The sequence below is a fragment of the Camarhynchus parvulus genome, chromosome 26 (genome assembly GCF_901933205.1).
Source record: "Camarhynchus parvulus chromosome 26, STF_HiC, whole genome shotgun sequence".
Taxonomy (NCBI): Eukaryota; Metazoa; Chordata; class Aves; order Passeriformes; family Thraupidae; genus Camarhynchus; species Camarhynchus parvulus.
In genome coordinates, this window is record NC_044596.1 from 2,314,307 (window position 1) to 2,338,278 (window position 23,972).

Genomic DNA, 23,972 nt, shown 5'->3' on the forward strand with positions numbered 1-23,972 from the left:
TTAAAGTGAAAACCAGCCATGGGCAGCCATGGAGCTTCAGCCAGGCCTGATCCAGGCAGGTATTTCAGCACACTCCTAACCTTAATCCCAGGAGCAGAGATTGCAGCACGCACCAGGTTTGCAATGCGCCCTCGCTCGCAGCTGGGGACAGCTCCCACTGCCCAAGCACAGCAGCAGATGCTCAGCCCAGAACTCCTGCTCTGCTCATCTCCCTGGAAGAACAGAGAGATCCTTTCCACAGTTTTAGACCTTAAAGACAAGCATCAAAATTTCAGAGCAAAAATATCACATTTCCTCGCACAGGGCAGGAGAGGAACCAGAGGAAGAGCAGCCCACACATCCCCCTGTGCCTTGGGGCTGGGGAACACCTTCTGGGTGTGCTTTGCTAATGAAGCCCCAGAGATGGCCCAGCTTTGGCTCACAGCAGGCTTTGAAATCCAGGCCAGCTCTGTGGCCTTCTGTGCAGGAGGGGCAAGAGACACCAGCACTGCCCAGCAAAGCACAAGGGTCCCTGTGATGCACTCAAGTGAGGCCTCCAAAGATTTACTGTGGTGAAACCTCCAGTGGGTCTTCCTTCAAATCTTCATGGTCCTCATTCTCCAGCTGCTCCAGTTTGCTGGATTTCTCATGGACAGCCTCCCCAGGAGTCTTCAAAAACCTGAAATACATTTTTGTGGCGACTTTAAGGGCACATCCAAACCCAGCCCCAAACCAGGTGGTAAATGCCGGAGCCTTTGCCCTCAACAAGGCCAGGTTGGACGGAGCTTGGAGCAAGCTGGGCAAGTGGAAGGTGTCCCTACCCATGGCAGGAGATGGAATGAGATGAGCTTTAAGGTCCCTTCAACCCAAACCCTTCCATGAGTCTGTGATCAGCTGAGCTCTGGAGCTCAGAGGGGATTTGCCATCCCTGGGCTTTGCTGAGGATCCCAGGAAGCCCTGAGGCCCCAGGTGGCACAGGACAGAGCCTGGACACAAACCCACTGGGGTGTGTGCAGGGGAGGATGTTGCTGGATGAAGCAGCTGCCAACATCTGGAGCTCATCGCGTTCCCATGCCCCATCCATGCCATTTCTCTGCTCTGCTTCACCTCACCTGAACAACAGCTTCTGCCCCGGCTCCTTCTTGATGATGTTGAGTTTGTAGTAGTGTCTGAGAGCTCGTGACATCTTCTCATAGGTCATGTTCATCCGGTTCTGGAAGGAGAAAAGGATTGTGGGGTGTTGAACAAAAAAAACAGGGCAACAAGTCTTGCTCTAGGTCTCCGTCTTCTGCTGTGCTGTTGGCACTTTTAGACTGGTTTAGAGTAGAAGCTCACTGTCTAACATAGGTGATAGGTATTGGGAAGTAATTGTAAATATTGTACATGTAGTTTTTAGTATAAAGACATAACACTGCCCTGGGGGCAGGCAGAGTGCCTGGAACTGTCCTGCTGGACGGACCTTGGCAGGGCAGGAGAAAGGATTTTATAGATAAGAAACAATAAACAACCTTGAGACCAAGAAATTAAGAGCCCTGACTCCTTCTTCGAGGGACGGGCCAGGAAAAGAGACTTTCTAACGCATCTCGGGGTCACTGTGAGCAGTGAGAGACCCCCAACACTGACCCTGCACCCCCCATGTCCCCCTCCCCAGCCCTGGTGTTCCAGATTGCAAGGCAAGGGGTATTCCATTACCAACTGTATGGCAGATTATCTTCTGTCAAGTGGGCAGTTTGCCTTATCTCTCTCTGAGTGATCACAATCACTCCTCCCTGGACACCTGCTGATAACAGACTATTGAATGTCCCTGCATGGCTGATAAGAACTACAGCATCCCACTGGGAGATGTGAGCCCAAAGGGAGGAGCCAAGCATTCCTACCCGGATAGAATCTGGAGATTCTGGAACACCAGCACGGCTCCTGCACTGGATTGCCCAGAGGAACAGCAGCTGCCTCTTGCCCTGGATCTCCAGAGGCAGAGACTGCACCTTTCTCCAGGATCCCTGCTCCAGCAGAACCACCCCTGACACTGCAGGAGGGCTGAGCCACAATTCCAATGGGGCTGCTGCCAGCACCCTGACCCACAGGGTGTCAGGTTGGGTTCTGACTCTGGCAGTGTTGGTTTGGTTCACTGCATTGTTTATTTTATCCTTTTATTTTTTCTTCCCTAGTAAAGAACTGTTATTTCCTGCTCCCATATTTTTGCCTGAGAGCCCCTTAATTTAAAATTTATAGCAATTTGGAGAGATGGGGAGGGTTTACATTCTCCATTTCAGAGGAGGCTCCTGCCTTCCTTTGCAGGCACCTGGCCTTACAAACCAAGACACCTGGGGCCCCCAGCTCTAGGGAACAGCTCATGAAAGGGACATGCAGGGATGCCAAATTCCTTCTCAGGGATGCCAAACTCCCTGTCAGTTGCACTCACCTTGTGGTTGCCCCAGAGCTGGGCCAGCCCGTTGGGGTTGACGACACGGAACACCTTGGCCTCCCTGTCCTCCCACCTGATGTAGGGCTCGTAGCGGCGGTCGGCCAGCAGCTGGTACACGTACTCCCAGAGCAGCCTGCAGTCTGAGCAGGGGGCAGCTGCTGGGCACAGAGCTGCCACCCTGCCAGGCTGCCCCAGCAGCACAATTGCACATTTAGCAGCAACAATGTCAGAACCCAGGTGTCAGAACTCAGCGCATCCCTCCGGGTGTCCAGAGTTGCCAAGGACCCGCCGTGGGGCTCAGAGACCCTGGCACACAGCCCAGAGCACCTGGGGATTTGATTTTGACCCCTGGAGCAAATTACCAGCTTTGTATGAGGACCTGAAAGTCACACAGGTTTGAATAGTATAATAATAAAATGATCACAGGGTGAAAATGTAGATTTTAGGATTCTTGGTATGGGGGTTGTGGGGACAAGATGGAGGAATCTGGGCATGTCCAGCCTTTCTCCTTCTTCTTCTTGGCCTCCATCTTCTGGGTGATGTTGGCATTTTTGGATTGGTTTAAGGTAGAAGTTCACTGTCTAACGTAGGTGATAGGTATTGGGAAGTTATGGTAAATAGTGTACACGTAGTTTTTAGTATAAAAAGACAACACCAGTGTGCCTCAACCTCACCTGCAAGACAAACCTTGGTGGGTTGGAGAAAGAATTTTATACATAAGAAACAATAATCAACCTTGAGAAGGAGAACAGAAGAGTTCTGACTCCTTCTTCCACTGCCAGGCTGGGAAAAGAGACTTTCTAACACATCTTGGGGTCGCTGTGACCAGCAGAGATTCTGAGATGACAACTGTCACTACAGTCACTGTCACTATGACACTTGTCACTAAATAACATGCCAAGGACACGCAGCTCTTCCAAGGTGAAAAGAGAGTTTTTAATTGCTGACTCTAACATTTACAGATTTCTAAAAGTGACAGTGCCACCTCTCCAATGACACTGGACAAACTAATGGTTTATTAAATTTTTCTTCCTCCATAAAAGAATGCAAAACAGTAAGTTAGTTACGTAAAGTGTGTAAGAAAGTTTGTTACAAGAATGCAAACATCAGAAGGCTCAGAAAAGCTTAAAAAATCAGGGTGACAGACAATAAATATGAGGAGAGCACAGAGCTCAGGCACAGCACTTTTACTGTGAGATCTCAGAGCAATTACAATTTTTCAGGTGGGGAAACTGAGGTGGAAAAGCACGGAATGAGGGGAAGGAGACAGATGGGCAGACAGGACAAAGCACCATCTCATTTCCCCAAGGAACAAAGCTATAAATTCATAATTACCTGCAATTTTCCCATCCACTGGGGCCGACAGGGTAGCAGGAAAAGAGCAGATGGCGCCTGGCCTGCAGCTACTCTCTGAGCTGTGGTGGGAGAGGTTCAGTGGCTGCGTGTGGCTGTGGAACAGGGGCTGCTCTGCACAGCCCAGCCACGAGGAAACAACTGGGGCAGCCTCAGCACTGCAGTCTGCACCTGCCAAAAAAAAAAAAAAAACTAATAAAATAAACCCCTAATAATCACCCTGTGCATTTTTAGGGTCCCAGACCTTGCAAAGCCCTGAAACAGGAGGGGAGGGACAGCCCAGGGTGGTTATCAGGTGGAAGCAGCCCACAGAGCAGGAGGGTGCTGAGGAAAGCCTGGGGTTTTCCTAAGGCTGGAGCAGCACAAAGTCCAGGGCGGCTTAGAGGAGATGTCAGGTAGGGTAAGGGTCAATGCAGAAGAAAAACTGGCATAGGAAAATGCCCCAGAGCACAGGCACACCCTGGTAAATTGTTGTGGGGATGTAATGTGTTAACCACCTTGCACAGGAACCAGTAGAAGAGCCCAGGAAAGTGCTCCCAGATCCACCTCCACACACATCCAGCCTCTGACACCAATCCAACCCACCCTAACTCCTGCCTGGGCCCCCCAAGGGCACAAAGAAGCTTCACTGACCCTCACCAGCCTCACCTGGGCCCTCTCCCCACCCCACCCCCTGACCCAGCATCTCTGTGTAAGCTCAGCCCCAACTCCTCAGCCCCTTCCCACTATGCTGCAGGACTAATCTCCAGCAGGGCTCTGCCTCTGCCTGGCTTTGACCCTCCCTGACCCAAATCTCAATCTGCAGGCAGGTTTCTTAGGGAAGTCACAGCCCTGCCAGTTTGCCACACACCCCCACAGCACTGGTTCTGAGCTGCTGCATCACTACAAACTTCCCAGCTGGCCTGGACTTTGCTGGGCCTGGTTGCCTCTCTCAGGGGGTGTGGGATGGTTTCAGCAGGCTGAGCTCCAAGCCCCAGGTGAGTGCAACCAGGCAGGTTCTGCCTGCTGGACACTGCTCTTCTCCCAGGGTATTTTTCCCCCATCATACCTTCCTCTGTGCTCCTGGCTTTCCTGAAGGGTGAGTTCAGCAAGGGGCTGCACACCAGAGCTCTTCTCTGAGTTTTAATGAACTGGAGTATTTCATAAAGCACATCCCCTGCAGGGAGGGAAACTCTGCTCAGATGCCTTTGGATAATGGTTTGAATAACGTTGCTGAGATTATGAACTACAGCGTGGGGTTATTCCCCATCCCAAAGTGTTGGAATGTTGGGGGACACAAGACAGGTGATGGACTTTGGACCTGGTTAACAAAAGAGATTTGATAACAGGATGCCTTGGCAAAAGCAAATGGAACTTTGAAAATTAGACCTGGATTGCAAGAAGATTCAATCAAACAGGTTACCAGAAAAAGAAAATTCCATTAAACTCTGCAAGCAGGAGATGTTGTTATATGCATAAGTTTGTGTGTGTGATTTTAACCTAATCATTGCAGGACACATTACTAGTCTCCCTGAAATAGGATATAAGTGTTTGTATCCCACAATAAAATGGGATTCTGATCACCGAGTCAGTCTCCACATCTCTCTCCATCACTGACACCAAAGTATTTGCAGTTCGGATGGACCAGAGAAAGGAAGAGCTGTCCTCATCTCCAGCTCAAAACCTGCTCTGCTGGGACCCACTGAGCCCTCTCAGCAGAGCACACCTTGTGCTGGGATGGTGCTCACAAACCCCTGGGTCCAACCTGAGCTGAGCTCGGTGTCTGAAGTCATCCTTGGTGAGGATGCACGAGGCTTTGCTGTTCATTTCACACTTAATAGCCCATGGATATCCTTATTTCAAGGTATCAAGTAACAAAGAGCCTTACAGAGTAAACACCTATAGTGCTAGCAACACACACTGACATTACAGAAAAATTAAATAGAAAAATAAACTTCTATCTGTTTTTTAAGTTACCCATTAACTTGACCACTGTAAGATCTTTAACGTTTCTGTGGCTTCCTGGAATGCACACCAAGTGTACTTTGCATGATGGAAAGACAACTGAACAAGCACAGACCTGTGCTCCTGCTGCCCAGTGCAGCACTCCCTGGACTTCCCTGGCTTTGATGCAGGATCCCCACCTTGTGCTGGGATGGTGCTCACAAGCCCCTGGGTCTCACCTGAGCTGGGAGCTCGGTGTCTGAAGTCCTCCTTGGTGAGGATGCACAAGGCTTTGCCGTTCATTTCGAACCTGCTCTGCTCAGTGGGCCGCAGGGAATATTCCCTCTCAGCCCATCGCAGCCAGTGGATCACATCATCCTTGCTCCACAGGGAGGGCTGGATTCCTGAAACCAGGAAAACACCTCTTGTTCTCAAAACTGCTGAGTGGCAGGTGGGGCTTCTTCTCCATCACCAAACTTTCCCTCTATATTAAGCACTCACGGGTCAAAAACATCGCAAAGAGAGAAAATGAACCCTGAGGAAGCCTTGTCCCCCTTGCCAGCAGGGAATGGTCCCTGGGTGGGACACCATGGCTGTGCCCACCCTGTCCCACCCATGGCAACTCCTTTTTGAGCAGCACTGACTTGCTTAACCTCTACTCACTCAGCCTCCCTGGAAGCCTGAAGATCTGCCCAGTGCTGATGGGTGAGGGTCTGGCCTGGGATGGGGGTGGTACTGACGCAGCCACCGTGGGGCTGGAGGAGCTGATGGTCACTTTGCCCTGGGGAAGAGATCAGATACATCAGTGGGGAGAAATTCTGGTCCTGCCTTTGCTTTGGAGGTGCCTCCATGTCCTGGATTGCCAAGGGAATTGGATTCTATTTGCCATGTGTATGGCAGTTGTCTTCTGCTCAGTGGGCAGTTTGCCTTATCTCTTCCACAATCACTCCTCCCTCGGGAGGGGACACCTGCTGATAACAGCCATTGAATGTCCCTGCATGGCTGATAAGAACTACAGCATCCCACTGGGAGATGTGAGCCCAGGGGAGGAGCCAAGCATTCCTACCCGGATAGAATCTGGAGATTCTGGAACACCAGCACGGCTTCTGCACTGGATTTCACAGAGGAACAGCAGCTGCCTCTTCCCCTGGATCTCCAGAGGCAGAGACTGCACCTTTCTCCAGGATCCCTGCTCCAGCAGAACCACCCCTGACACTGCAGGAGGGCTGAGCCACAATTCCAATGGGACTGCTGCCAGCACCCTGACCCACAGGGTGTCAGGTTGGGTTCTGACTCTGCCAGTGTTGGTTTGTTTTACTGCATTGTTTATTTTATCCTTTTATTTTATTCCCTAATAAAGAACTGTTATTCCTGCTCCCATGTTTTTTGCCCGAGAACCCCTTAATTTAAAACTTATAGCAATTCAGAGAGAGGGGGTTTACATTCTCCATTTCAGGGGAGGCTCCTGCCTTCCTTAGCAGACTCCTGTCTTTCCAAACCAAGACACTCCACCTGCCCCAGTATTTCCTAACTGGTTTCTCATAGCAGCGTGATGTGACATGTGTTGTTTTTGTATTAAGGATGGATGAATGAAGTGACCAAAACTCTTAGGTTTTTAGAAGGTAAATGTAAATTTTATTAGACATTATATATTCTTTTATAGTTATGCTAAAGTTGGACTTGATTGGTCTTTAATTAATACTCTTTATACTATTGGTTAATTAGGAATAGTACCCTTCTTGTAAATATTTTATAAGTAAATAATATGTTTTAAACACTAGTTGTAAAGATTAAAGATTGTTTTAATTCTTCCTCTGAGCTTTCTCAAACTTCCCAGAGTAATGCTTGGGAAAGTTTATCTGATTCTTTCTCTGACCAGACTTTCAATAACCACAGATGTAATGTGTTGTCTGCAGCTCTTCCTCACACTTTTCCAGTCCCTGGTTGCCAAGAGATCCCTCTCTCCAGCTCTTTAGCAGAGGAACCTGCTCTCATTCAGGCTCTGGATGGGGGTTATCCATCCCCATGGCTGCAGGAAATGGGAGATGGAGCTAAGGCTGGCAGAGCCTGCAGTGCCTGTGCTCCTGCAGGACCCTCTGATGCCCGATGGGTGCTCAAGGTTTTAGGAGAGCACTTCAGTTCTTTAGAGCTGTTAAAATCCATCTGGCAGCTTTGATTTTGTCTCGAAAACACCATATGGAGAGGGATCTCTCACTCTGTCCCCAGGGATCATTTGGGCATAAGTGGGAATGGCCATCCCATGGTTTAGGGGGGTGCAAGCTCCTCTTGCTGACTCTCCATGGAGTTCTGGCCCCCTCAGGAATTACTTTTCCCTCTCAGCCAGGGCATGTGAGCCAGAAGGGAGCTCAGATCCTGCTTCCAGCCACATCTAGATCTTGAAATATTACCGGCAGCCAAGCAGATAATGTTTCCCCTTAAAAACCTATTAATGTGAATCCCAGCAATTTCTCAGCTTCGCTCACTGGAAAATTAACAATTTCGCTGTCAAATGGTATTTTCTGAAGCAGTTACCAACTCTGAGCACTTCAGGCTCAGGCAGGTGATTTAGAGCAGCCATCCCTCGACTGTGTGTGCAGGCAGAGGAGTTGAGCCCTCTGAAAATGAGGGGTGAGGAGATGGGAGTGGACACATCTTAAATGCAAAGCTGAAGCTCCCAAAATCAGGAGAAGAAGACACAGAAGCAATACAGTGCATCAGTCCAGGGAAAAATGCTTCCCTGGGAGTTACAGGAGGAAGGCAGCAGGCTGATGGGAGGATTTCTGAATCCTGAATTCTGAAATTCGGAAAATTTCAGAATTTTCCTTCTGAAAAAGAAGGACAATTTGGTGGTCACTGGATTGGATTTAAAAAGCAGGCAGCTACATGACAGTGCATGAAGAGAACAGTGAGACTCCAGAATAAACTCTGAGCAGGCTTGGCAGGAATACGAACTGTCTTTCAGATTCACTCTAAGCAATAAGCTATGGGGAAAATAAAAGTGAAAGAAATCAGCAGTGTATTTTGTCTAGAACTCTCTAAAAGTTATTTTAATTTTCTCCCATCGGTGTGACTCTCTTACAAACGAGATTTACAGTAAAACCAGAACAAATCTGGTATTTTTCTTGCTCCTAAGGATTTATAGGCCTTGAGATACATTCTGAATTTTTATTATGTTACACTAATTTTATGTTCTTGCTTTTATCCCTGCTTAGCTGCTTTCAGACTTTTCTGAGATGGCTTTTTTTTTTTTGCTTCAAGAGGAAATACTGTCCTTGGGGGTGTTTGAGTAGAAAAGTGAGAAAAAGCAGGCTGGAAATGAACCCCCAGATGTGTGAGAGGGGCTTTTTGCCCAGAACCCGATGGGGGAACAGAGGCTCCTGGCTGCTCCATGAGGCCGTTTGGAGGTGGGATAGGGGTCACCCCCCAGGGCATGAACTTCCAGCAAATCTTGTCCTGGTTTAGGGCAAATTTGTGAGAAATGAGCACCATGAGCCAACAAATACAGCAGCCTTATTGCCACTTGCACTTCCATAAATCGTGTACTCTGCCAGTTCTGAAGTGCAGTGTTAAAAACTCTGCGGGCAGATGCCAACAGTAATTCTGGTAAAACCTGAGCACGTCTGTCCAGCAACAGTTTCAACTGGTTTTTTGCTTTGTTGCTTCATCTTCACAAAAAATTATATTTTTCATCATATATCAACTTCTTCATAGCATCCAACACGATTTGCCTCTACATTAGCTTTTTGTTGTTCTGCCAGTCCTGAAGGCACGGAACATCATACCCAGCATGAACAGAACACACGAGTGGGGATACAGCATCATGACGAGCCCCAAGCGAGGAGGAGAAATCCCGAGAGGGGCCGGGGAGGAGGGAGGACAAGGACCGGGGCCGGCTCCTACCTGCATGGCCGGTGGCCGGCCCGGTGCGAGCCGAGCCCGCCGCGCTCCGCTCCCGTCCCCGCGCCGCGATCCCGGCGAAAAACGAAATCGAAACGAGCGGGAGCCCCGGGAGGCCGGAGAGCGCCGGGGGCAGCGCCCGGGGCCGGGTCCTGCTCCCCCCGCCCCCGCCGGGGCACCGCGGCTCGCCCCGCTCCGCCCGGTACCGGTACCGGGAACCTCCTGCTCCCGTGAGCCCCGCTCCGCCCGGTACCGGTACCGGGAACCTCCTGCTCCCGTGAGCCCCGCTCCGCCCGGTACCGGTACCGGGAACCTCCTGCTCCCGTGAGCCCCGCTCCGCCCGGTACCGGTACCGAGAACCTCCTGCTCCCGTGAACCCCGCTCGGCCCGGTACCGGTACCGGGAACCTCCTGCTCCCGTGAGCCCCGCTCGGCCCGGTACCGGTACCGGGAACCTCCTGCTCCCGTGAACCCCGCTCGGCCCGGTACCGGTACCGGGAACCTCCTGCTCCCGTGAGCCCCGCTCGGCCCGGTACCGGTACCGGGAACCTCCTGCTCCCGTGAACCCCGCTCGGCCCGGTACCGGTACCGGGAACCTCCTACTCCCGTGAGCCCCGCTCCGCCCGGTACCGGTACCGGGAACCTCCTGCTCCCGTGAGCAGCGCTCCGCCCGGTACCGGTACCGGGAACCTCCTGCTCCCGTGAACCCCGCTCCGCCCGGTACCGGTACCGGGAACCTCCTGTGAGCCCCGCTCCGCCCGGTACCGATACTGGGAACCTCCTGCTCCCGTGAGCCCCACTCCGCCCGGTACCGGGACAGCACCGGGGAACCTCCTGCTCCCGGAGCCCCGCGAGCGGACACACATCTCCTCCTCCTCCTCCTCCTCCGGGAGGACGGAGCGATCCCGGGACACGCCGGGAGCAGCTCCACGAGCGGGGTTCGTCCTTTCTCTCCCCCAGGGGGAAAGGGGGAAAGCGGCGCAGGGGTCCCGGAGCAACGGGAGGCGGGAGCGCACCGGGAGGTGCCCACCGGCCCCCGAGCACACCCGGGGATGTGTGGGCACGCACGATGGGGGGTTCTACGGGTAACTGGGAGGGGCTGGGATGGGCTTTGAAGGGGCTGGGAGGGACAAAAGTACAGTTTTAGGAACAAAAGGGGCACTGGGAGGCCACTGGGAGAGACTGGGGGGTAATGCGATAGACTGGGAGTGACTGGAATAGATTTGGAGGGCACTGGGATAGACTGGGATGGACTGGGAGTGACTGGGATAGATTTGGAAGGCGCTGGGATACACTGGGAGTGACTGGGATAGATTTGGAAGGCACTGGGATACACTGGGAGTGACTGGAATAGATTTGGAAGGCACTGGGATAAACTGGGATGAGCTGGGAGTGACTGGGATAGATTTGGAAGGCGCTGGGATACACTGGGAGTGACTGGAATAGATTTGGAAGGCACTGGGGTAGACTGGGATGGACTGAGAGTGACTGGGATAGATTTGGAAGGCGCTGGGATACACTGGGAGTGACTGGGATAGATTTGGAGGGGTTTGAATGAGATTTGGGAGGGATTGGACAGGACTGGGAAGGACTGCCAGGCACTTTTAGGGACAAAAGGGGCACTGGGAGTGGACTCTTATGGCGCTGGGATAGACTGGGCGGCGCTAGGACAGGATCGGATGGGACTGGGAGGGACAAGAAGACTACTTTTGGGAACAAAAGGGGCACTCGAAGGGCTCTGGAACCACCGGGGGGCACTGGCATAGACTGGGATAGACGGAGATGGACTGGGATACACTTGCAGGGGAGCGGATGGGATTGGGAGGCGCTTTTAGGGACGGACACGGGCTGTGGGAGGGAACTGGGAGGGAACTGGGCTGGACTGGGCGGGCTCTGCATCCCTCGGGCACCGCCCCCTCTCGCCCCGCCCCCTCCCGCTCTCTCGGTTTCCATTGGCCAACTGGGGAAGCCAATCACGGAGCTGGTCCAATCCAGTGGCGGCGTGGGCGGCGGGCGGGGCTCAGAGGCGGGGCCCCGCCCACCGCCCGCCTGAGGGAGCGGCCGCGGCGGGGACGCGGTGAGTGAGGCCTCGGGCGGCGGGGGGTGCGGCTGCGGACCCCGCGGGGCTTTGGGGGCTCCTTCCCGCTCTCCTCTGGCCTCCTGGGGGTCTTCTCCGTGCTCTCGGTGCTTTGAGGGTGGTTACGGGCCTGGGGGCGCCCGCAGTGCGCTCTGTGTCCTGAAAAGAGGGTTGGGGTGGGGGGGCTTTCCTGGCCCGGCGGGCACAGAGGAGAGCGCGGGCCCGAGAGGAGCCTGAGGGTCACAGGAAACATGGGAGTGAGGGCTGAGGGGCTCGCTGGGGGTCACAGGGGGCTCCGTTGTTGTAATGGGCTTTGGAGGGCGTTCGGGGGTGTCTGGGGAGCACGGGGGACATGGATGAGGGGTCTGGGGGGTGTCTGGCCATCAGTATGGATGTGGGGCTGAGGGGGGTGTCTGGGGATCACAGAGGATATGCTGGAGTGGGCTGTGGGGCTGAGGGGATGCCTGGGGGTCACACGGGATGTGCTGGAGTGGGCTGTGGGGCTGAGGGGATGCCTGGGGGTCACAGAGGATATGCTGGAGTGGGCTGTGGGGCTGAGGGGGTGTCTGGGGGTCACACGGGATGTGCTGGAGTGGGCTGTGGGGCTGAGGGGGTGCCTGGGGGTCACAGAGGATATGCTGGAGTGGGCTGTGGGGCTGAGGGGGTGTCTGGGGGTCACACGGGATGTGCTGGAGTGGGCTGTGGGGCTGAGGGGGTGTCTGGGGGTCACACGGGATATGCTGGAGTGGGCTGTGGGGCTGAGGGGGGTGTCTGGGGGTCACACGGGATATGCTGGAGTGGGCTGTGGGGCTGAGGGGATGCCTGGGGGTCACAGAGGATATGCTGGAGTGGGCTGTGGGGCTGAGGGGATGTCTGGGGGTCACACGGGATATGCTGGAGTGGGCTGTGGGGCTGAGGGGGTGTCTGGGGGTCACAGCAGACTGTTGTTGTGAGTGTGCTTTGGAGGGGCTGGGAGAGCTTTGGGGGCTGCTCTGAGGGTGTTTGGGGACAGAGCATTGTGTGCACTGACAGGGGCCATCTGTGAGGATGGGAGTGCTGCCCCCTTTGTAGTGTTTGCTTACAAAGAGGGTCTTTGGGGCTCTCCTACACTCTGTGTTTGGTGGGGGGCTGGGACTGTTATCCCTCGGTTAGCATTGCATCCTCGTGTCCCTGATGTGTTTGCATTTTCCTGGGCTGTGTGTGAGGCCAGGGCTGTGCCCACCACCCCCAGAATGGAACCAGCCTCCCCTTGGGATGCTGGCTGGACACACACCACCCTCCTACACGTGTTCTGGGGCTGTAGGCTGGGGCAGTGTTATTCTTAAAGGTGTTTTTAGGCTTGAGTTAACCTTCCTTTTCATCCCTCCTTTCTGGCCCCACTGTGCTTTGAAAGGAGCAGGAATTTCTAAGGGGTTGTCCCCTAAATGGGTGAGTGGGTGAGACCTCAGCCCACCTCTGCTCATAGGCACATTTTTGTGTCAGCTGTGATCCTGCCTGTCTCTGTTCTGCCATCTCAGGGTACCTGAGGCTCTTCAAGGAAGGGGTGATAATAATGCAGTCTTGGGTATGAGGTTTAATAAGACCAAGGTCCAGGTGCTGCATCAGGGTCAGGTCAACCTCCAGTGTCAATCCAGGCTGGAGAAGGAAGAATCCAGCCCTGGGAGAAGGACTTGGGCATGAGTTGCTTGGACATGCCCTGGTCAGGTGTGTTGGACCTAGAACCCCCAGAGCCCTGGGCTGCTCCCCCAGTGTGAGCAGCAGGGGAGGGGGGGTTCTCCCCTTCTGCTGTGCTCAGGTGAGACTCCACCTGCAGAGCTGCCTCCAACCCTGGGGTCCAGCACAGGAAGGACATGAAGCTGTTGGAGGAGACCACGGAGGTGATCAGAGGGATGGAGCAGCTCTGCTGTGAGGAAAGGCTGAGATTTGGGGTTGTTCAAGCTGGAAAATAGAAAGTTTGGGGTGACTCTATTGTGGCCTACCTGGAGCTGAAGGGATCCTGCAGAAAGATGGAGAGAAACTGTTTACAAGGGCCTGGAGTGGGAGGACAAGGGGGAAGGGCTTCACCCTGACAGTAGATTTAGATGGTATATTGGGAAAAAAATCTTCCCTGTGAGGGTGGTGGGGCCCTGGCACAGGTTGCCCAGAGAAACTGCAGCTGCCCCATCTGAAGTGTCCAAGGCCAGGCTGGATGGGGCTTGGAACAACCTGGGCTAGTGGAAGGTGTCCCTGCCCATGGCAGGAGCTGAAACAGGATGAGCTTTAAGGTCTCTTCCCACCCAAACCATCCTGGGATTCTGTAAACCTGGGAGATTGAGAACCTCTGTAGGGAGAGTGTTTTGAATTGTTTTGCCAGGGTTGCTGCACCCCAATTTGTGTTGTAGCTGTAGATTATTGCTTTAAGGCAGAAAGTTCACCTGTGGTCCCTGTAAGAGCCTTATCCCCACCTCAGTCCAGTCCTTCCTGCTGGCATTAGCAGCAGTCACAAACAGCTTATGGCAAGGAAGTTGTGTCTGGGATCAACAGGAGCCCTGAGCTTTCCCTGCTCAGGTGTGTCCTTGTTTACCCTGTGCAGGGGCTGGGAGGCTGCACTGCTCACAGTCACCTGGCTTGGAGGGTTATAAATACCTCAGGGCTCAGTTCCCAGAAGTGTTTTCAGTGATTTGAGCATCAAAACATTGAATTATTTGGGTTAGGAACTGTGGGTTAGTGTGTAGGCAAAGCTGCTTGTGAGAGTTATTATTCTCCAGACTGGATTTCCATGTGCCTTTATTATTATTCTGTTTAGGGAAGCAGCCGCCTTCTGCTAAAATAAATACACTGTTTATAGAATAACTCTGTATTTACATCACTAACAAATGCTCTTCTGCAAAGCAGCCTGTACAACAATTGTCTTTATTTTCCATAATAACATCCATGTTCTGATCTTATGGCTGAAATGCAGCAGCTTATGTAAACCAAGGGAAGCCTGTGCAGAAGACTGTCTAGACTCACTTCACCTTATCTTAAAGCAATTAAAGACAGGTTAAAGTAAGTTCTGCTGTTATGGAAATAGGCATGTGCTGATTTGTTGGTGTTTGTTTCAAAACAGATTAATTTGCAGCACATGAAATGCTTTTTGATATCTTTTGATGCTGTCTTGTGCTGCCAGAACTAAAGAGGAGGAGTTTTGTGTTTGATTTGGGCTTGAAAAGAATTATCTTTCTGGTAGGAGTTCATGACATCATTTTATTTTGGGGGAGCTGCCTGTTTTGTAGTTGCTCTCTATAAATGAGTGGAGTTCAGTGAGCTCAGTCAAGCTGCAGGGGCAGCTGGAAGATGTTGCAGGTGAAAGAACCAAACTGGTTATTTCTATCCTTCTAACAGTGGTGAGAACCAAGTAGCAAAGTCATTTGAGCTGCTGGATGTAAAGTACATGTACCTGCAGACTGAGAAAGTGAATATGGGGTTTTCTTGGGGTTGTTTATTTTCTGGAAAGGTTTTGAGACAGTTCTTGGAGTGGCAGATAAGAGTAATTCCAGAAGCCTCATCACTGGTTGTGCTAACAGAAATGTATAATCTAAGATCCTTCTAGAGTTGTTGGATGTGTCCAGTATAAAATCACTCAAAGCTCCAGAGGTTCCTTACCTGAGCTGTGAACGCCAGTCATCAATATTTGAATCCCCAAAGTATTTTTAACCATCAGGTTTGAGAAACTCTCTTACTTCAGCTGATTTGATCATCAATCTGATCTTACCTCAGTCTCTTTGAAGTACCTTCATGTTTTGGCATGCTCAGTCCTGCCTTCTCAGAATCCAAGAGGTTTCATAACCACTTGCTTGGAGTTTTCTGTTCAGGATATTGTAACATTTTTTGTGTGGTGACTCAGTCTGTCTTCACAGGTCATGAGAAGTAAGAATCATCATCTCATTTTATCAGTTGATACTTTCAGCCTCGAGTTTGGGCCATGCCAGGCTGTGTTTGTCACTCGACCTCAACTTGAACTCATTCCATGTGCCCATGACAGGCAGCCAAGTGTTCAGTTCACTGTGTAGCAGTACATTCAGGAGAATCAAAGTATAATATTGCTTAAAAGTCTTGCTGTTCATTCTACTTAAACACCTGAAAACCCATAAGCAGAAAATTAGGGTGTAGAGAAAAATAAATAATATTTCACCCTGTGTAATGAATTTGCTGTAAGGCTCCAGTGCTGTAGTTAACAACACCTTTGTCCCCCTTTCCCAAAAGCTGTCATCACCAAGGGACGTTGGCCAGGCAGTGGGACTGGATTAATAATTGCATCACAGAGCTGCAGAGTCTGTTTGGAAAGTCACTGCACAATGAAAGGCCAACTCAGCAGCCAAATCTGGGGGAAGGAGCCTTGCAGCGCTCCTGAAATAGCACCTGTGAGTTCTCTCTTTGGTGCCTGTGCTTGCCAAAGCCACTGACGAGATTCTTCCTCCTCCTAGAAAGTCAAATCCTGCCTAATTAATGCAAAGTGAGTCTTCTGAAAGCTTCAGCTTGGGATGGACTCTGGAACTTCTGTGTTCTGCTTGGAGATCCCAGAGGAGTGTGTGGATAATGAGCTCTTTCTTTACAAGAAAAGTGCTGAGTTGGTGCCTGCTGATAAAGGTCACTTGAGCTGTCTAAAAGATTTGATTTTTAGATGAGTTTCTTAATAAAAAGTGAATTTAGCCAGTGGATCAGTGCATTACTGGCTAATTTACCCCACATCCAGACAAGCAGCACAATAAACACTTTTTCTGTGAGGGAAAATGTAAAAGGATGGGCAGCCATCAGTATTTTTTTGTTCATTTATTCATAAATAGCGTAACTAGAGCTAAGTAAAGTTTAGAAATTATCAGTTTGGTGTCATTAATATTTTTGTAGAAATGGTGTGATTGCAGTATCTGGTTTTGGGGGAGACCTGGCCAGGCTGCTGAAGAGAGCCGCTCTGATTTCCGGTTTCTCATCCCAGTATCTCCTCCAATTCCAACATGACAGTGGGGTAGCACTGCTGCACCATCTTTGCCAAGGTTGGTACAATTTTAGGTCTCTGGCTTTTGGATGGCCTTGCCACATGAATTATTCACTGAACAGCCTCCCCGTTCTGAGCCATGACAGTGCGGAGAAGCTGGGACTTGTAATCCAGGTAGTGGGGAGGGAATGTGTTTTGGGAGGGTTACAATAGTTCCAGGTGCTGAAGTAGCTGAAGTCCTGGAACCTGCCTTCCTTTCCTCAGTTATTCCATCACTTTTCACAACCATTTCTCCTCCTGTGTCTTGCTCCAGTTCTAATTTGCAGTCACAATGTGTCCTCCAGCCTCTTCACTGGCCCCTGTGGGCTTTGGATCCACTTTTTGGAGCACAAAAGAGCACTAAGGACTTTTGAAGGGCAGCTGGTCCATAAGCACAGGCATGAAATTGAGAAGGAAAATCAATGTCTGTTAGTCTTGGAAGCAGCATTGAACATGGGCTGTAGCTGCTGAAGCTCAACATTCAGTAATTTCTTCTGCAATTTATGATTGTTTTTTTTCTTATTGCCCTCAGAACAACCTCAAATGTGTTTTGTGCAGCTGTTAAAAGTTGTGTTAATCCATGAGCTGCTCCTGGGAGCAGGAATGTTCAGCCATTGCTTTGGTTTTACTACTGAACACACAAATACAGAAATACCCTTGTGAACTATAAAATGGAACAGTCATATGTATCCCACTGTCAGAGTGACTGAGAATTACTCAGCTTTTTACTGCAAGAATAAAAAGCTGCCTGAGATTCAATACAGAAGTAGCCAAAAGAAGCAATAAAAAAGAGCTGATGGAAATGGACTAAAGATAGAGAAATGAGAGTACAGCTCTGTGCCTCTGGAATTTGTGGACAAATAGTCTAGATTAGAGTGTATTAGTCAGTCCTGCTGTCAGTGGCAGCAGCATTTCCAAGAACTGGGAAATGAATGCATTTCCCAACCAGCTCCCATAAAACAGTGCTGTGTCCCTGACCTGTGTTGGGTGTCAGAGTTTAGTCCATTGAATCAGGAAGTTTTCAGAAAGAGGCAGAACTTGGCAGCCATAAAAACAGGAGAAGTGACCCTTGTGACAGCAGAGAGAAGTGGTGTGTAACAGTTAATGATTGCTGCTGCCACGTGGATTGTATGCAAAGTTTTGGCTACGTAGCTTTGCAAAACAGATGAGGAAGATGTAAATCACAAGGCCATGTTTAATAAAAGAGGGGTTTTCAATAAAGGTAATTCTTGGGCTAGAAAGCATAGCTGAATCCCTTGGAGCCCAACCCTGTGGCTTGCTGTGCTGGGACAGCAGCTGATCACGTTTCCTGAAATCAATCTGTGAGTCCACGTGATGCCACTGTGTGTCCTGTAAACTGTCAGGATTAAGCATCTGCCCCACTTTGAGCTATATGCTCAGTTTAATAACTATCCACATTATTTTTTTCTAATTGGTGCCTGTTTTATAACTGACTGACTGCAATTCTCAGGTTATTCTGGTAACTTGGATAAATTGGAGTGAGAGGACCACAAAAGAAGTGAGTATGGAAAAGGCAGGAAGAGAGGAAGTGATGGCAGCAGCAGCAGCAGAGTTTCTGGATGGACTGGAGATGAGCACAGTGGATTTTCTGAGTCTCTCAGTTCATGTGCTCAATATCATCTGCTAGTTCAACATGACTGGAACAAATAATGGAGAAAAATAGAGTAAGGAAGCTTTAACCTCCGTGAAAGTGAGCTCATTTCTTCTTCCTCTGGGCAAGCGGATTAAAAATCATGGTGTTACATAATCTCTACCCACAGAAAAGGCTTCTGTCTGCCTGGAATGTTATCTGCTGTGGCAGTTCGTGCTTATGAATGAGTTCCCTAACCCATTGACAGAAACGTTCCAGCAGCACTTGCAGACTTCCCTGTAGTCTAATGCTTGCTGAGGAGCCCTCAGTCAGGTGTCAGGGGCTGATACAGCCGCAGGAGATGGATATGTACATAGCAAAGGCCTTTAAACTCACAGGGGTTTTGGAAAAAAGACTTTACTGCCTGTGCTGGGAAAGGAATCCAACTAAGGAAAGGAAAAGAAATAGAGATTATTAAAATCTCAGGTTTTGATTGCAGTTAAAATTTGATTTCTTAAATCCATGGAGTTTCATATACATGAGCATAACCTGGCCTTTTTCTATAGGTTCTAATTTTTCTTTTTCCTTTCAGACTGACCAAGTTACAAATATGAAAAATCATAAGATTATTCAGTTGTGTGCAAATTAAGTGATTCAGGTATATTTGAGAAGTGGTTTAGCTTTAATACAAAGCACCTAAAGACCATAAGGTTTTGCCATATCCAGGCTTTGCTGAGATGCATCCTAAGCATGTGTAAATTAGCTAATATTGGAGTCTCTGGGGACAGGCAAGTTTTAGTTTTTATTCTAAATGCTGGTATCTCTGCACTCAGCTGTGCTGATTTCAAAGCTCCCTTGGAGTGCAGTCGAATCCATCGATTGGAATGCTGCACTAATGGAGAGAAATATTGATCATGAGCATTTCTTGGGCACGTGGGAGAGGAGCTTTCTCATTCCCAGCATTGTCTCCTGTTTCACATCCAGTAATGGGGCTGCAGCATCTCTGCCCCTGTCCCAGCTCAGGCTCAGGGTGAGGCTGTAGCAAAGTCATTTGAGCTGTTGGATGTAAAGTGCACGTACCTACAGACAGAGAAAGTGAATATGGGGTTTTCTTGGGGTTGTTTATTTTCTGGAAAGGCTTTGAGACAGTTCTTGGAGTGGCAGATTATGATGTATCCGCTGATTAGGAGGAAGGATATGATTCTGACTCCTTCTCAGCCAATGAATAGGACAGATAAGTTATTGGTGATGATTAGGATGAGTATAGCGATTAGGAAGAATATTAGGTAGGTGAAAAGTTTTGTAATATAGGGGTCTGAAGCTATATATCATGTTGCAAATTGTGGGATAGATCATGATACAAACACTGCAATGGAGTTCTTGGGAGTGGCAGATATGATAGTAATTCCAGAAGCCTCATCACTTGTTGGAACTCAGCACATCCCTCCGGGTGTCCAGAGTTGCCGAGGACCCGCTGGGGGGCTCAGAGACCCTGGCACACAGCCCAGAGCACCTGGGGATTTGATTTTGACCCTTGGAGCAAATTACCAGCTTTGTATGAGGACCTGAAAGTAACAGATGCTTAAATAGTATCATAATAAAATGATCACAGGGTGAAAATGTAGATTTTAGGATTTTTGGTATGGGGGTTTTGGGGACAAGATGGAGGAACTTGGGCATGTCCAGCCTTTCTTCTTCTTCTTGGTCTCCATCTTCTGCTGTGATATTGGCACTTTGGGATTGGTTTAGAATAGAAGTGCACTGTCTAACATAGGTGATAGGTATTGGGAATAAAGTGTAAATATGTTATATGTAGTTTGTAGTATAAAAAGACAACACCGCCTCAGGAGTGGTCAGAGTGCCTGTGGCTGCCCTGCTGAGCAGATCTCGGCTGGGCAGAAAGAAAATTTTATAGATAAGAATGAATAAACAACTTCAAGACCAAAAACTGAAGAGCTCTGACTCGTTCTTCGTACGCACTGGCCAAAACAGAGACATCCTGCACATCTCGGGGCAGCAATTACCAACCAAAAACCTGAGAATCACTGAGAGTGATCACTGTCTCAAAACCTTTCCAGAAAATAAACAACCCCGAGAAAACCCCATATTCACTTTCTCTGTCTGTAGGTACGTGCACTTTACATCCAATAGCTCAAATGACTTTGCTGCAGCCTCACCCTGAGCCTGAGCTGGGACATTACTGGATGTGAAACAGGAGACAATGCTGGGAATGAGATGTGCTGGGTGGGAAGGGTGCTGTGACAGCTCTGTCACTGCTCCTGCTGTTCTGGGACTGGAAGTCCTCTCACAGGGCTGAACAAGGTGGCTCTCAGAAAGACCAGAATGAGTTTATTTGATGCAAGGAGCTGTGTTGACGTGCAGTTTTGCTGTCAGGCCCAAGGAGTGATAAACAGCTGGGTTAGAGGAGGTCAGCTGGGGTTGCTCTGCACAAGATACTGAAGTGAAACCAGTCTAATGATTTCTGTTACCTTGTGCTGGCTGAGCAAAGGGGAAGCTGGGTTTGTTTATTGATAATTATAAAGCTGTGGAGAGCTTTGTGCATTAGCACTGTGCTATATTTAAATAGTATCCTGTCTGTCAAATGTACCTATTACAAAATGTTCTTTGCCAAGATCATGGGCCTCTCTTTTTTAAAGTTGGTTTTGAAAATGAATTGTTTTCAGAAAATTGGTTAATATGCCATAGCTGTGGCACCTCTGTGTGTCTTGACTTGGAGCTCTTAAGTCATTCCAAGAGCATTTTAAAGGTGTTATGAACACCTATAGGAAATGCCACTTCACCACTTGGAGAGTAGAATGATTGCATTTGTGAGAGATGAAATAATTCTTAGTGCAGAAAATAGAGTGTTCTCCAGCCTCTCACCCTGTGTGCTGCAGACACTTAGTGCTATCTTTAATTAGAAGGCTGTCACAGCTGAAGTAAAAATAACAACTCAAAACAAAACCTCCTGTGAACCAGATTGAGAGCCATGAGCATTAAAGCTTTACTTCTGGAGCAGCTGGAGCCCTGACAGGAGCATTCCAGCATTCCTCGTGCTGCCCAGGCCGTGTCTGGCACACGGGGCTGGAGGAAATGTTCCCCTGCTGGGACCTGTGCTTATGGGAGAGGTGCTCCAGGCTCAGCAGTAAGAGGAGATTGATGTCTTGTGTCTTCAGCCAGGCTGATAAAAGCCACCTCATTTCATGCAGGCCATGTTAAGAGCTCTAAAATGTCACAGTGTGGCCACCTCTGGTCAGGACTGAGCTGAAATCCTCAGGTTGGAGGGAGCTGCTTTTGGGACGTTTATAGACCCTTTAATTAGCAGGCTCTGCAGGAAAACCTATCTTCTTGTTAAGGATTTATTGAAATCACACATAAGCTCTGCTGCTGAAAGATGCTAATTAATTCGAGCTTCTCTTGGATTATTCAGCACAAGAGTGAATATCCCTCACAAGGACAGGCTTTGAAGACCATTTCCTTGAAATAAGTAACTTTTAAAAATTCCTGGAATTTCTTTTGCTCGTTCTTTTTGAGATAGGCACAAAACCAGCTACAGTTTTGGCTGGAATATTGCTGGGTTCTCTCTTGTCCAGGCAAAAACAAGCCAAAGAGGCCTGTTCTGGAATACACTTCCATTTTAGAACTTTCCCCTTTCAAGAGTGACCTGATCCATCAGCACAAACACCTCATTATGTGTGTTGAAATAGGCATCTTCTCTGTTTTTTCAATATTTTTTTTTGGTATTTCCATTTTTTACTCCTTCAAAATATGGCTCCAGTTCCTGACTAATTTTGCTGTAATGCTGCACTAGCCAAATATTTTTGTGGAAGAATTATTAGTCATAGAAGAAAGAATGTAATGGAATATTCTTAGAAAGTGTTATAACTATGCTTGACATGTAAAATATTTATCCAGGCATGTAAACAAAGCAAGAGGTGTCTTGCCAGTGTCCCCTTGTAAACCTCGGCTGGTTTGAAATCATGAACTGTTTTTCAGTTCTTGAAAATAAGGTATCAGGTTCTCTGCTGGCATGAATTGGCACAGTGCTAATGGTTGGCCTCACCTAGATGAAATTGTAGCCCCTGCTCTTGCCTTCCTCAAAATAAAATCAGGAGGTGTTTTCCAAAGAGCTGTAATTGTGCTAAATAAAACTCCTGTGTTTATTTTGGTTTCGGATTACTCAGTATTATTTGCAGTTACTAATGCAGCTGCACCGTGAAAGGAGCCTTATGTTTGTTTTGCTTTTTCTTATTGTCTGTATCTTAATGAGAATTAAACCATGTGTTTGATTTAGAGAGCTCTGTTCTGTCTAAGGACAACACTGATAATGTTCCCTTTGTATCTCAGTCAGAGGAGCATCTCTGCCCTTCCACAGGAGAATTCAGCTGGGCTTTATCTGAACAAGCTTCCAGCACCTGTTTGGTGAGATAGGGCAGTGCCCCGTGGGGATGGCAGATAATGCCCCTGGCAGGGACCTGTGCCAGCCTGAACCAGCCCAGACTTGGGGCAAAATTCCCAGGGCTGGGGGACACCTGAATTTGCCAATCCTGCTTCTGCCCTTCACACTGGGCACAAACTGCTGCTAGACCTGGAGTCTGAACTCCTTCTCAACGTGGCAGTACCTTGCAAATTTAATTGCCATTGCATCCCTGCGTTTGTTTCTTGAGTTTGCTTTGTGTTTTTTCATTGTTATTATTTTGAAAGCTCCTGTGACTGCATCCAACTTTCAAAAATGTGCCACCTATTGTTAGTTTTCCGAGCTGCTGCTATGTAATTGGTCAGAAATGAATGGCAGTTGGAGTTGTAGCAGATGAGCTGGGAATGAGTGAGCAGTTACTTGTTGGGATCCCTTCCAGAGGAGGAAGGTGGAGTTCTGAGCTGCTCGCAGCCTTTCTAAAGTAAGAGTCCAAACAAGTAGCTGCTTTTTGCCGTGGCTGAAATGTCAGATAAGTTTTTGTAGCAAACAAAAATGTAAATGATGAGAGGAATTTTGGTTTAGGGTATTGTGTCTGCTGAATGTTTAATTTTTACTTAAATTAATTAAAACTTGTGTAGTTTCACACTGATAATACAGCAATGCTCATCTTGAAGATCCACAGTGGACAGTTGCTGTCTTTAAAACAAATAGAGTCATTACAAAAGCTAATTGATAAATTATACATACACAAATTATGTAAATTATATATAAAAATACATAAATCTATTCTTTCTCCTGATGATGGCCAGCCTCATCTGGTGTGGGACAGCACCTCTTGGTGATTAGAGATTCTTGCTGTTTACAGTCCCCCAGCCTATTGCCCCTGTATCTGGACAGATGAGAGAACTGGGCATTAAAGAAATAAAATCTTGCCCCCAGAGCAAAAGTAATAACAAGTTTTTGCATACAAAAGTTAGTAAGTTAGTGACTTGGAATTTTTTTCTATGTTGTATTGCTTGGTTTGTTTTTAATTAAGAGCTCTCTAAAGGCATTTTTTATTCAGACTTGCCAGGACACATGTGCTTTATCACTGGCATGAGTCAGGAGGAAAATAGTTCCCTGCCTGTTTAGACTCTCTTTGCATTAAAAATGATATATTATTGATGATGTGGGATATATTTAACTCTGTTGTTTTGTGACATTGTGTTTGGAGCAGTCTCTGAGCAATCCAGCTGTATCTTAGGGGAAAGCAGTAAGAGATAGAATCGATGGATTTAATATTTGAGCTGACAGAAGGGAACATTTCCAGGTGACATAA

The 23,972-nt window shown here is 48.8% G+C and overlaps 2 protein-coding genes across 2 annotated transcripts in view; one reads left to right on the forward strand and one right to left on the reverse strand.

The window, feature by feature from the left end:
- The window catches only part of ETV7 (ETS variant transcription factor 7), a 21,274-nt gene extending 14,743 nt beyond the window's left edge, over positions 1-6,531 (reverse strand). The window contains 8 exon segments of the mRNA XM_030965540.1: positions 548-658; positions 1,092-1,192; positions 2,402-2,544; positions 3,740-3,928; positions 4,806-4,913; positions 5,920-6,084; positions 6,344-6,468; positions 6,470-6,531. Coding sequence (XP_030821400.1) covers positions 548-658; positions 1,092-1,192; positions 2,402-2,544; positions 3,740-3,928; positions 4,806-4,913; positions 5,920-6,084; positions 6,344-6,468; positions 6,470-6,531 — 1,004 coding nt within the window.
- Positions 6,532-11,611: 5,080 nt separating this feature from the next.
- Positions 11,612-23,972, forward strand: part of KCTD20 (potassium channel tetramerization domain containing 20) — a 32,140-nt gene continuing 19,779 nt past the window's right edge. Inside the window, exon 1 of the mRNA XM_030965871.1 lies at positions 11,612-11,653. The gene's annotated coding sequence lies outside the window, so the exon portion shown is untranslated. The remainder of the gene's footprint in view (positions 11,654-23,972) is intronic.